The sequence below is a fragment of the Ambystoma mexicanum genome, chromosome 5p, assembly GCF_040938575.1.
Source record: "Ambystoma mexicanum isolate Mex_15411 chromosome 5p, UKY_AmexF1_1, whole genome shotgun sequence".
Classification (NCBI taxonomy): Eukaryota; Metazoa; Chordata; class Amphibia; order Caudata; family Ambystomatidae; genus Ambystoma; species Ambystoma mexicanum.
In genome coordinates this window covers 952,572,404-952,585,982 of record NC_090930.1, presented here as the reverse complement: position 1 = coordinate 952,585,982, position 13,579 = coordinate 952,572,404, and the positions used below count along the sequence as shown (strand labels likewise).

Here is a 13,579-nt window from a genome sequence, read left to right as displayed (position 1 = left end):
GGAGCCTGCACAGGGGGATGAGGTAAATGCAAGAAGACATCATTCCGAGGAGGGACTTGATGGACCTCAATCTGGCCGCGTCCGCAACCAGCATCCGCTGCACCTTGCCCAGAATGGCCCTCGTCCTTTCCTCCGACGGGGAGGCCAGAAGCGACACTGTGTCGAGCTTCGCTCCCAGAAACAGTGCGTCTTGCGCGGGCACCAGGTGGGACTTGGCGTAGTTTACGGAGAATCCCAGGTCCGTGAGAAGTTGGACGGTCCTTGCCGTGTGCTCCACGGCGAGCTCCCTCGTCTTGGCTCGGATGAGCCAGTCGTCCAGGTAGGGGTAGACGTGGATCCCCTCTCGGCACAGCTGCGCCGCCACCGGTGCGAGGCACTTGGTGAACACCCTGGGTGCCGACCTTAGTCCGAAGGGAAGGGCTCTGAACTGATAGTGACGCCCTTGGACCACGAACCTGAGAAACTTTCGGTGTCCCTTTAGGATGGGAATATGGAAGTAGGCATCCTCCAAATCCAACGACGACAGGAAATCCCCCTCCTCCAGCTGACCCAGGACGTGTTGGAGGGTGACCATCCGGAACTTCTGTGCCTTGATGAATTTGTTCAGTCATCGTAGGTCCAGGATGGGACGCCATCCTCCCGTCTTCTTCACGAGGAAGTATCTTGAGTAAACTCCGGAGCCCCGAAGCCTCTTTGGGACGAGCTCGATGGCGCCCTTCCTGAGCATCGCCTTTACCTCCAAGAGAAGTTGAGGGACGTGATGTTCTTTCCTGGCCACAGGGGGGACGCGCGGGCACCTTCTTTGAAACTCGAGCGCATGACCCTGGGCTAGGGCGTCCAGCACCCAACGGTCGGTGGAGATGGACTCCCACACGCTGACTAAGCTCGCCAGCCGGCCTCCCACCGGGGTGCTTCGGTGGGGGCCCGACCCCACGGCCGGTTCAGTCCTGCTTCGACGAGGCTTTGCCGCCTTGACCTCCTTGGCGACGACGGCGGGGTCCGCCTGACTTGCCTCGTCCCCTGTAAGCTTCCTGCGGCGACGAACGGGCCGCTTGACGGTAGGTGGAAAATCCGCCGCCGGAACCTTTGGAGGCACCCTTGCCTCCGCCGCTCCGAAAGGGCGGCCGCCGTTGCTGGAGAACCCCAAGAGCCCGGGCCGTCTCCGCGTCTGCTTTGATGGCTTGAAGGGAATCGTCCACTGTTTTCCCAAACAGGTTGTTTCCATCGAACGGCATGTCCAAGACTCTGGTCTGCACGTCTTGACGGAAGTCAGTAGCCTTGAGCCATCCACGCCGCCTAAGGCACACGCCGTTGCCCAACTGGCGAAATCCAGTGTCGGCGATGTCCGTTGCAATCATAATGGCGTGGTCCGACGCCACCTCACCTTCCTGCAAGATCTCTAGGGCATCCGCCCTCTTGTCGTCCGGTAGGAAGTCCAGCAGGGGGGCCAGTTTGTACCACAGCTCCCTGTCGTAGCGGGCGTTGGCCGCCTTAATAGTCGTCGCTGCAGACGAGATGACACTGCGTCCCATCGACCCCCCCCACCGCTTTCTTCCTGGCCGCCGCGGAGACGACGGAGTCTGGGGTCGGCTGTGCCCGGAGGCACAAGGGGGCCGCGTCCAGGACCCGGTACTTCTTCTCGTACCGATCCCTTCTAGCCGGCGTCGTGGATGGGTTCTTGAGGAGGGCGAGGCCCTCATCCCAAATATCGTCCAGTAGAGGCACGGAGAGGACCGTCTTCCTCTTGGCCTCGCGCCGTTGATCAAGGAAACCTTCCTTCTCCTCCGGGCAGAGCTGGAAGAGCTCGGATGCCCTGGCAATCATGGAGTGAAACGATCCAATTTCGTCGGGCGGGGAAGCCCGGGTGGGAGGTGACGAAGGCAGATCCTCGTCGTAAACCTCGTCGTCCGTACCCGTCGCGGCCGTGTCAGTCCCCGTATCATCCCCACGAGTCGTGGACGGGGAGGAGGGCTGAACAGGGCGCGATGGCTGAAAAGGAGGTGGAGGGTGAATCCTTCTTCTCTTAGGGGGAGGGCTCCCAGAAGGCCTGGCTCCGGGTCCCCCGTCGGGAGCGGTTCCTCCGCTGGAGGTAACAGCAGTCTCGTCCTCATCTCCGAGCATAAGGACTGTATAGCCAACAAAATGGCCGCCGAGTTGTCTTGCGGCGCTGGTTGAGGGGAGTCAGACGGGCGGTCAGGGGCCCCGTCGGCACCCTCGACGATATCGTCGTCTCCTACGTCGGGATCCCTCCCGACGGGCTGGTCTTCCACGCCAACGCCGTGGCTTAAGACCTCGATCAGCTCTTCCTCAGAGGTTGAGGCCGAATCCACGACGACCTCCTGCCCCCCCCCCCTTTTTCTTCTCCGTCGGAGGTTTCACGGGGGTCCTGTCGATGGGCATAAAAGAGGACTCCCTCCGCGGTGGCAGGGAGACTCTGAGCCCCGAGGTCGCCACCACTGGTGTAGCCTCCACAGGCTGAGCCAGGGCCGCCGCGACTGTCTCGATAGAGGCCTTGGCCGGATGGATTAAGGCTTTCACCACCTTAGGTGCGCTCACCGCCTTCTCCTTGGGGGGGAGGGGGAAACTGCCTCGCTCTCCCTCCGATGGGGCCTCCGAGCTCGACCGGGGCCTCTCCAGGAGCTTTGCCGGGTGCTCGGCCTTCCTCTTACCCGAACCAGAGCGTTGGCTCGTTGTTGATGGTGCCGGGGAGGATGCGCCCTGCCTGGCGCCCGTAGAGCCCGACCGTTCGGCGTTCCCGGTGCCAGCGGACTCGCGGTGCTTGGCCTTGTGTTGGACCCCCGTCGCCGGGGTGTCCTCAAAGGTCTTAGAAGACCGCTCGCTCGGATTTCTTCTTCTCGCCCGACGGGCTCTTCCCTTCCAGCCAGTTGGCGAGACGTTGATGGCGGTCCTTCATGGTCCGCTCCGACATATTGCTGCAAAACGCACAGTCCTTGTCCACGTGCGTCTTGTCCTCATGTAGGCAGTAAAGACAAAAGGAGTGTTCGTCCTCCTTAAAGACATTCTGAAGCTGGCATCCAGGGCAGACCCTGAACAGCTTTCCGGGCGTCGAGCTTCCCTTCTCCTGGGCCATGTCCGAGATGGGCCTGAGAAACTTCTGGAGTCCTCCAAAAGCGTAGCTCGACGAAATCTTCACCCTTGAGGGGCGTAGACAAATCCGACACGGGTCCCCGTTGATCGGATGAAGAATCGGTGGAGCTTGAGGCTCTTTTTGACCGAAAAATCTAAGTTTTTGAGAAAAAACGTGAAAAAATAGCACTAACGCTCGAGAGCAATAGCACGAGGATCCCAACACTTGAACGTGCGGTAAAAATCTGAAGATGGCTGCCAGAGGCGGGGCTTAGGTAGAGGGCAGTCATTGGCTGTGGTCTGTATGACGCAGAGATCAGTGATTTGTTGCTACTACGAAAGACAGATCAGAAACGAAACTGATACTGGTTTTTTTCTTAACCGAGGATTCCCAGCCCGACGACGGGGAATATTCATGAGCATGTGAATCCATGCCAGACCCCATGCTGGAGAACAGTGACTAGCTTTCTCAAAGATGAATGCGTAATTGCATCGCTAGGCGTCATGAGCCAGAAATTCCCGAAGGCCTGCGTACGTACAGGAAGGTTTCGGTTGAGATATATATATTTAACATTAAGGGATGCTAATGAGCGGGGATCAAGCCATCCCACCAGTGACCCTGAGGATTAACCATCATGTGTAGTTCCCATGCAGGACACCTGGAGAGCAACAAGTGAGTCGTACTGGTGGCCTGTTATGGACTTGGACATTAGAACAATGACTGCACGGTGTCAGGAATGCCTCAACAGCGACAAAAGACTCAGACAAGCACCATTACATCCAACTGATGTTCCGGAAGGGGAATGGCAAAAACTGGGGCTCAGCTTTATAGGGCCACTAGATTTAATGGATCCAGAACACAAGCATGGGATCGTGTTAGTTACCTGTCAAAGTGAGTAGAGATGGAGTTTGTCCCGTACATCACTACTCCCACTGATCCGCTTCCTTAAATATATCTTCCAAAGAGGGGTTACCAAAGGAATTGCTCACAGACAATGGGGTCCAGCTCGAATCGAAAGAAATTGAAAAGTTTAAGGAAAATAACATCCACCAGATAAAGCCAGCCCTGTATCATCCCAAAGCAAATGGCTTGGTGGAACATACAAACTGTTTTATCAAAGGAGCCATTTAACTAGACAGCAGCAGGATTGGACCCTCAAGGCACAGTCAAGGAAGCTGTGGCGGCCTATTGTTTTAGCCCAATGGGATCACAAACAAATCACTGTTCCGCCTTCTCAGAGGATGCAGAGGAGCGTCTACATTATTCCTGCCATGGCCGTTAAAAATAAGGGATGACAGTGGACATGGAGGAATTAGTCTGGCAGATGAGAAGTAAAGTGCATGAAAACGTGGAAGGACGGCAGGCGGCTCCAGAGCGAAGCACCATCCAAGAAGGAGGCCTTATCAAAATTAAACTGCCACATCGAGACCCTGTGACAGGATCCAAATTTAGTCGACCAGTGAGTGCATAAGCGAGGTACCAATCATGTGCACACCCAAGATGGGAGGAGATGGAACCTAGAACAGGTGGCTCTATGAAAAGAACAGCAGAAGCACACAGCCCAGCAATCCAGGAACAAGACCGTGAAGCGGTTATGGAGGCGACGGGTCGATAGCCGATGTGCAGCCTGAACAGGAGAGCAGTATGAAGAAATCCAAGCCCGAGAAGAGGACAGCTCAAGGAGAAGTGAGGTACGCAGGGAGAGAACAGCAGAGATGGACACTTCTCCCCATGAGGGAGAATCGGGAGGAACTTGTCCGCAAAGATAGAAGACCTGAATATTTTGCAGACTACGTGATGGAATTACTTTTTCCTGCTCAACAAAAGCCAGTATGTAGAGTAGCGCACCCGCGGGAAGTTGCACCCAAACTCCCGCAAGTTCACAGAGCTGGCAAGAGGCAACAGCTTCCCAAGAAAAGACTCGGAGGGCGGGGAGCACAAAAGGAGGCCACGGCAGCCCCGGCGCTCCTCCCGTCATTGGCATAGCTCCAACCTGAGTCACTACATATGCTCTGCCAGCATCATCCCACTCAGATGAGCATCTATGTTCCCAAAGGACAGTAAGCAGCAATATATGTACCAGTTGGCAAAAAAAGTTTTTTGTAAACCAAGCCATCTTTTGAACATCCAAGATTCTGGGTTCTGGAAGACTTATTCAAATGTGCTGCGATTAGATTTTGTATGTGCATTTACATTGAAGGCAATTTGTGCATCAACTGCATAAATCTGGAACTCCGCTCCAATGTCTGAAAGGATATGATGCAAAGGTTTAATATTAACAAAAGATTGGGACGCAAGGACCTTGCAGGACTCCATACTTCACTGTCTGCATCAGAAACAGTTTCCCACTAACAAAAAATGTGATTTCTCAAGAAGAAAGCCAAGTGATGGCTCTCTGAGGCACTGAATACTTCACAAGAATGTCAGACTAGTGTGGGTCAAGGGTATTAAAGGAAGCTGGTAGAGTATCAAAAGGCCATGAAATCTGCGATGTGCAACAAAAAATTCTTCACAAAATGATTTCATCCTGTTTGTTCGTGTCATTTGGTCCTTTCAAATTAATGTTAGAATGCAGCTTTTAGTTTTGGAACTGGTACTCATGTTAAAAGGATGGGAGTTTGCCAAATTGCAAACACTAGAATCGGAAAACCTGGTGTCAAATTCCAGCTTCAGTGACATTCATGATCCTGGGCCATGGGTCTGGCATTTTGGCTTTCCAGATGGTGAACTACAACTTCAATGATACCAAGCCATTGATTATTCAGAGTAGGAATGATGGGAATTTTAGTCCAAGACATCTGGAAACAAGATTGCATACCCTCCTGTACTAGGCAAATCTCTTTACTTCACAATTTTTGCAGCCAACAAAAAGTAAGGCACAGAGATCACCTAAAAGTACAGTCTCCAAATAGCCTCCCACATGCAGTTTAATTTGACATCACTGATAGCACTGCAATTGGTACCATTTTTACAAATGAAAGGAAATTGGAGAAATTCGGCTTATCCCAGGGTGCTCTGAGCAAAGGCCAACCCTTCCCCTCCATGTACTGTAAAAGATAGAACAGATCCTGCTCATCCATATACTTTCCAATACTGAGGTCCTTGATCCTCGGCCACTATCAAATAGATTTTCAAAATGTTCACTGAAAACCACCCTTTCAGCTCAAATTTAATTTACTGCCAGACTCTTGCAAAAAGGATTTCTGAAAACTGTACCACTGTGTAATTCCGGTGTTGGTTCACACACATACCCGCACCCACCCTCAGGTGGATCACCTAGGGTTCCTCCATTCCAAGGTCACTTTCATATGTGCACACTGGGTTAGAAAATCATGAAGGCTGGAGTCTTGTACATTCTCTACACTGCAAAGATTTCAGCTCAGCCTTCCATACCTTTACAAAGCTCTTAAAGGGCTAGATCGGTTAGCTGTATTGCAGCTGAAAGCCGTCAAAGTATACGTAAAGAAAAACAATCAGATGCATTCAAATGTATAAAACTGTTTCACATCAGTAAAAACATACAAGAAAAACATTCCTACAGCCAAAAGCAAAGTACATTAGTTGCCCCTACAGCCCTACAGATGCAGGCTTCAAATAGGTTGCTCTTGCTACCCATGCTTTTGGCAAATGGCGTTAAAATGAAAATGGTGTGAATCTGAATTTTTAACACAATTGCATCTCTCCTAGTGCGTATGCCTTGCTCGGTCAATACTGGTTTTAACCATTGGAATTGGAGCTCACACATGGGGCATGAGAACAGAAAATTAATTTCATCCTCGTCCTAAATGTTACAAAAAAGGACAGTTGCTGAAACCTTTGCCTATTGACAGAACCAAGGTATTTCTGCGTTCCTAGTGACAGTGACTTAAATAGTTTAAGGCTTGGCTTTCCTTCATCAAATCTCAAATTGATTTTGGACTACCCAATCATTGAAGGCTAGGATTAGAGCCTGCTTTATAAGTTTCACCATGTTTGCATGGGTTGTCCCAAAAACAAAAGGCAATTTAACTCCATTGCCCTAATGTAGACAAAATCACAAGGGTTTTAGCTTCCTGTCTTCAGGACATCCACCAGCACTTTCCGGTAACTATGCAGGTTTGGTATTCCACAGCCCAAGTCCCCACATAAGTGGTGTCTACCTGTAATTATACGCTATTGCTCGTCCAAGTTCCAATTTGATTGGGACAGAGGGGTGCCATTTGGAAGCCCCATCAGTAGTTCTATTATTTTGTTTGCTAGTTGTAAGGTTACCAATATTGCTGAATCACCACATCTCTGCTTCACAAAGGGAAGCCATGACAGAACATTATATATCCCCAATATAACAGATCTTACTGTATTGGCACCAGCTTAGGCTTTTGCACAGACGTAAGCCTAAATAATCAGATTAGTCAATGCATTGCAGAGCAGCGCCTTTCAAGGAAAATTGGACTGAGCCCGATCTTGGCAGTATTTTAGCAGGACATTTTTTTTAGTCTTCGAGCCACCGATGGGTAAACCCTTATTTGTACAGTTTGCCGAACAAATTCCGTTGGCTCTGCATCCCCGAGGGGGGGGGGGGGGTCGTGGAAATTGAAACCAAGTCATCTGCATATAAAATAAGGACCCACTTCACATCTATAGCCGGTGGATCTGCGTTTAACTAATTGCTAGTGCTATATCTTGTATATGCAGGCAATGCAACAAAGGTGCCAGGACGCAACCTTGCCTTACGCCGTTTGATACATTAATCCTGCCACTCCGCTCACCTCTAGGGCCCCAGCAGACTCGCTCACCTCTAGGGCCCCAGCAAACTAACGCAACATTTTCACTCTAAAGGGACCACATTGCATTCAACAGGTTAACCGTATCTATGTAGCTGGTCTAAAACCTTCCATAATCTTGACCGAGAGATAGTGTTAAATGAGTTTGAGATCAATAAATTGGTTATCTAAAATTACAAATTTTTGTAGCATAAAAAGTCTAAAACCTGGAGGATTGTAGCGATCTCTTCTAAAGCACCTTTGGGCTTTAGATCAGATATGCTGATCCTCGACCCATTCTTCAAGTAGTTAAAATTTATAATAGACTTGCCAAAGAATCCAAAAAGGAAATTGGTCAATTTGATGTGTGCTCCCCATCCACTTCTATAAAAAGTGGCATGGTGGTGCCTCTCCAGTTATTTACAACCAAGTTTCCAACATCCATTTGTTAAAAATGGAACCAAAACATCTGTTTCATTCTTGAAAAGGCATGCAAGAAGGTAATAAAGCACCTCAGTCTGATTGGCATGTTGACAGCCTGATACTTCCTCACGGGGGTGGGGGGGGGGGGGGGAATCAGTGTGTGTAAAAGTTTACATGCTGCCAAGCTTGTCACGCTGAATAAGTACACTTCAAACATTGCTTTGCATCAAGACACTGGCCTAAGGTTTTTAATCTTCAGATTGTAGGACCTTGTGCTTTTGAAAACAAGTCTGTAATTTACTCAAAGCAGTGTCCATCCATTTGCACTTAGTCTTATAATATCAAGCACGCCACTAGCAATGTTGAACAAAACGTTGCCGAAATGCATATTGGGATCTAATGCGATGCTTTAATGATAGTTGCTCCAATTAAAATGGGAGAAGTGTTGCATGCCAGTTTTTCTATATGAAATTATTCAGTAACTTAATGTATCTACCATTCATGCAGTCTGGTCTGGCTTACAAAATACAGGTTATTGCTACCTTGAGAATTTCGTTTTTACATCCATATACATAAAGTAGTCACTCACCACAGGATTTTTGAAAAATTCATATTTTGCATAATTCTTCCTGAACAAAAATTTACTTTCACTTCCCATCAAGGATTGTACGTTCACTACCAGCTCGTGGTCTTCCAAGCACCTCTCTGTTGAGAGAAAAACAATGTTAAACTTCAGGATGGAATATAAAAGCTTTCCACCTGCAAGCTTGCAATAATCATTCCAGTAGCCAAAGGCCAGCAACCTTTGGCTCTCTAGATGTTTTGGATTACAACCCCCCCCCCCCCCCCCATCTACCCAAGCCAGCACAGAGGGACCATGGAAGTTGTATTCCACACATGCAGAGATCTGGGTTCAACATGTTGCTGACCAAACATGGTCCTTCCTTGTTCGCTACGCGTGTTAACACGAGAGTTGGTGAAGTAACTACAGCAGAACTTAGACATTAAACGATGGGCACAACCTTACAATCATTTTGGATAATTAGTTCATTCATATTGCACAACCAAGCCTGGTCACAGACATGGAAACTTAATAAATCTCGCCCAACACAAACTATCAGAGCATAGGAATCGTAGTCCTTGGCCTGTGCGGGAATGATTTCGTTAAGATTCCCACACGCTGGCGGCAAGTCTGAGCACATACCTGCCTTCTTTGCAACATATGCGCCTACAACTTGATAGGCAAAGATGCATCTTATTAGAGGGGTGTACAGACGTGGGTCATGGATAGGCATGCTACCCTGCATTATGTTGATTACTGCTCAGTGAAGTCTATGCATTTGCTTGTCTCAATATTTCCAGGAGTCTTGGAATCTGGAAAGAACCTACTGAAGTGACTGCCAAATACGAGCAACATGTTATCCTCTTGTGTCTGCCTCCTCACTGCCTTTTTAGTTTCGGCACAGAGGGGAGGATAGCCACTTAGAGAGAAAAAAAAAAACAAGTGCTATAGACAGCCTGTGGGGAGGACTACTGTACGTAGATTAATGTACCCACGATGCGTGACCTGCTGCAAATTTCCCATTCTACCTTGTTTTTACAAGCAGAAACAACCGAAATGTTACTCATCTGAAAGGTAATGTGGTTGTAATCAAGCTACTCCCGATCTAAATTCTTGTAACCTAGAGGGTGATTTAGAAAAGTAATTTCTGCCAGCCAAAGCATCCGAAACGACTTCACGCAATGAAGAATCTTCCAGTGTAACAAACCTTTGTCAAGTGAAACCTAATTTACAGTATTCCAGCACAGAGCAGTCAAGAATTAAACACTTACCTCGTCTGATTTCCTCCTCTTTTCTATACAAAGAGGGCAGTAACAACATTGGCTAAAGAAAGGGCAAAGGCCACGATTTGCATAGGTTGTAGAATATTGCAGTATATGAAACTACTAATGTAAAAATAGAATAGTAGAAATGTTTTGGCCTCCAGAAAAGTAACTACTTCTGTCACTGATTTTTGTTCCATTTACTCAAGCAGGACAGGGGGAGGCTGGTGGGATATATGGATGAAAAGGAACTAGGAGTACTCTAGTCACTACAGTGAGTAACTTTAATTACTCGTACGTCATCCCCTTTCCTCCATTCTTGTGGGCGATTTCCACCAAACAAAAAAACATAGGGTGGAGCTGTGATAACCGGCCTCATATATGCCTCATATCTAGGAGGAAGCTAAAAGGTTCTTCAGAACTGCCTGACCAACCGCTGCATCGCGCCTGGAGCCGGTGTCCAGAGAGTAGTGCTTACAGAAGGCCAACAGTGGCCCAAGTAGCCACCTTGCTGATATCCCAAGAAGCAGGTTTCTGAAACATGACAGCCATGGCCTTGGCTCTGAATGCATGGGCATGAAACCCAGACCATGCTTGCCCATGACTGTACGCCTCCAAGATGGCCTGAACCATCCAACAGGCGATAGGGGCTCCTCCCTGGCTCTCGGGCTTCTAAATGTCATGAACAATGCCTCAGACTTGAAGGATTGCGCCCGAGATAAAACGTGGACACTCTTGGAGGTCCAAGGAATGCAGGGCCCTCTGTCTCGGACTGCAGGTTCAGGAAGAACACCGGCAGACAGATCTGATGAAATGGAGAGACCACCTTGGACAAGATGTTTCACAAGTAAAACTGTCTTTAGTGCCGCTAAGCAGATTTCCACAGAGGCCATCAGCTCGAAATCTTGCGCTGCAAAGCTGCAAGTACCACATTGAGGTCCCAGACCGGATGCGGCCTATGCACTGACAGAAAAAAGGCCTACATAAGGCCTTGACCATTGGATTGGCTGCAGAAACACATGCTCAGGGGAATTCTTGTAAGCCCCAATGACCGCCACATAAGTGCGGCACGTATCCACCTGAACTACAGAATGAGCCAGGTGTGCTGAAAAAGTTAGTATGCCATCCAGAGGACGGGTGACAGGGTCCAGACCATTGTCAGGAGCTCAATGGCAGAACCTAGTCAATTTACTCATACTGGGACTGAATGGAGGACCTCCGGAATGAGGTGGCAGTTACCCGAAAATTGAGCATGCTGAAGCCTCAGCTGGTCAGGAACAAGGCCACGAGTGCCAGCTTGGCTGAGTCTGGATGTTGAACCGCCACAGCCCTGCTGTGTCAGGAAGCCTGTGCTGGAAATCGAAAGGTGGACGGGACCCTGGAAGCACAACTGCTGCATATCCGAAAACAAGGATCTCGAAGGCCAGTGGGGGCAATCAGGATGAGGCTGCAACCCACCGAAGCCCGGAACTTGCAGAGGGGTGGGCAGCAATACACAATACCTGCGGCTGTACAAAGAGATCTGGAAGGCATGTTGTGCCCATGAAGCAAACTGGGGGCACCTGGAATTCAGAGGGGATGCAAACAAATCCAGGTCTGCGAACCCCAAATGCTGGAACTGGGGCAACAAGGAGTCAGTGTGCAAATCCCACTCGCATGTGTTGAAGCCCAGGCGGCTCAGCTGGTCTGTTTCTACAATGCTGTCCCACTGGGTGGTGAACTGCTGAAATCAAAACTCCCTCCGTCAGTGCCCATTCGCAGATTGATACTGCCTCCATTCAGAGGTGGGTGGGCAATGGAACGGGTGGCAACCTGCTTTTGCAGGTAAAAACAGAAGAATGGTCCATCCTGACCAGAAATAACTTGTCCATGAGGGGCAAAATCTGAGGGCCAGGCCCACTGCCCTGAGACTATACTCCATGAACTACATAGCCCTCCAGAGTAGCCTTCCAGCCTGAAAGAGGAATCCATCATCACCACCAGGGTAGGCTCCAGTCGGGTGAAGGGGGCTCCCATTGAAACATTGCCATCTACCAGCAAAGATCGGGCAGTAGGCGCAGTGGTATTGGGATCCTGTCCAACTGAGACCCCATCTCCTGATCTGAATTGGCCATCAAGTGGAGCTGGAGGCGCCTCATCCTGAGGCAAGCATGCTGTACAATAAGCACGCAGGAGGCCATCAGGCCCAGAATGTGCTGGAACCACCATGCCAAGGTGGTTGTGTTGGCCAGAAAGTGCCCCACTACCTTGGAGGGACAAAAGCCCTTTGGGCGTAGGAAACACCTGCTTAACGGTAGTGTTCCAATGCACCCGTAGGAAGGCCAGCTCCAGAGAGTGGCACAATTGACTCCTTTGGTTGAGTGAGATCCCCAGCTGAAGGCACCGCCCCTTCTGGGGACCCCACGCCACTAGCAAGTCATCCAAATAAGATAACAGATTATGGCCCTCCAAGTGGAGAAGACCCGCCACTGTGTTGATCAACTTCATGAAGACACAAGGAAACATGTTCAGGCCAAAGGCCAGCACCTTGTACTGAAAGTGGTACGACAATCGTGAACCGCAGAAACCTCTGATATGGTTGGTAAACAGAACAGGCAGGTATGCATCATTGAGGTCCAGGGAACACATCCTTCCATGCTTTCCAATTCCAGCTAACCGTTGCTTAGGGAATCGGTTGACTGTCTACATACACGAATAGTTGAAAACATGGCAACCCTCACTTGCCACATGTACACTGATCCATAGCAGGCTATATTTCTTTCAGCACCAAGATATCCAAGGACACATTTTGCACTTCATAATTTTTCGCAAATTGCAATCTATGTGTACGATCTTTTTACACAAAAAGTATCTAATATTGTGTTTTAAAACACTTCGCCTATTTATAGGACCCCCGCTCCCAAGGGTATATTGGCACTCAGACATTCTTCTGTTCTGGATGGGTATGTGATAAAACCTATACTGTCTAGTATTTGGCTTGTCAAGGGAGAATTTCTTCTGCAGGGGGTGTAGCTGTTTGGGATGAGGAACATCCATTGGGCACAGGACTAGAACTGCCATTACAGGAGCCACACCATTTGCATACCAGATGGGAAGCCAATGCCATTAGTTGATTTGAAAACCTTGCATTCATAAATGTGGGTGTCTAATAGAACTGGCACACAAGATTATATTGTATCAGATGTAGCACTTTAATTCTCTGCAGCCAGGTTCGGACAGAAGAGTGCTCTGCAACTCTTGTTCCTTCCCCAGTTCTCCAACCCATCTCTCAGCAACGTCTTCTACATCTCCCCCACTTAATGTCCCTTTGCAGCGCATCCTTGTCCAATCCACTTCTCTGCTTCTCATCTCTTTCTCCTCCCACTTGCACTCATTCTAAGGCCTGGCCATCAGAGGAGGCCCCTTTACTATCCCGTCAGCCAGCTCAGGCATATAATATGTACCATTGATTTTTTGATCAATAAATCAATAAGGTTGGCATTTATTATAGTGCTACTTGTTT

The 13,579-nt window shown here is 49.2% G+C and overlaps 1 protein-coding gene across 5 annotated transcripts in view; it reads right to left on the bottom strand.

Moving 5' to 3' along the window:
- The window catches only part of GRB10 (growth factor receptor bound protein 10), an 848,605-nt gene that overhangs the window by 177,939 nt on the left and 657,087 nt on the right, over nucleotides 1-13,579 (bottom strand). For all 5 annotated transcript variants that reach the window (XM_069613407.1, XM_069613409.1, XM_069613406.1 and 2 more), the window contains one exon: nucleotides 8,843-8,958. In XM_069613407.1, coding sequence (XP_069469508.1) covers nucleotides 8,843-8,958 — 116 coding nt within the window. The remainder of the gene's footprint in view (nucleotides 1-8,842; nucleotides 8,959-13,579) is intronic.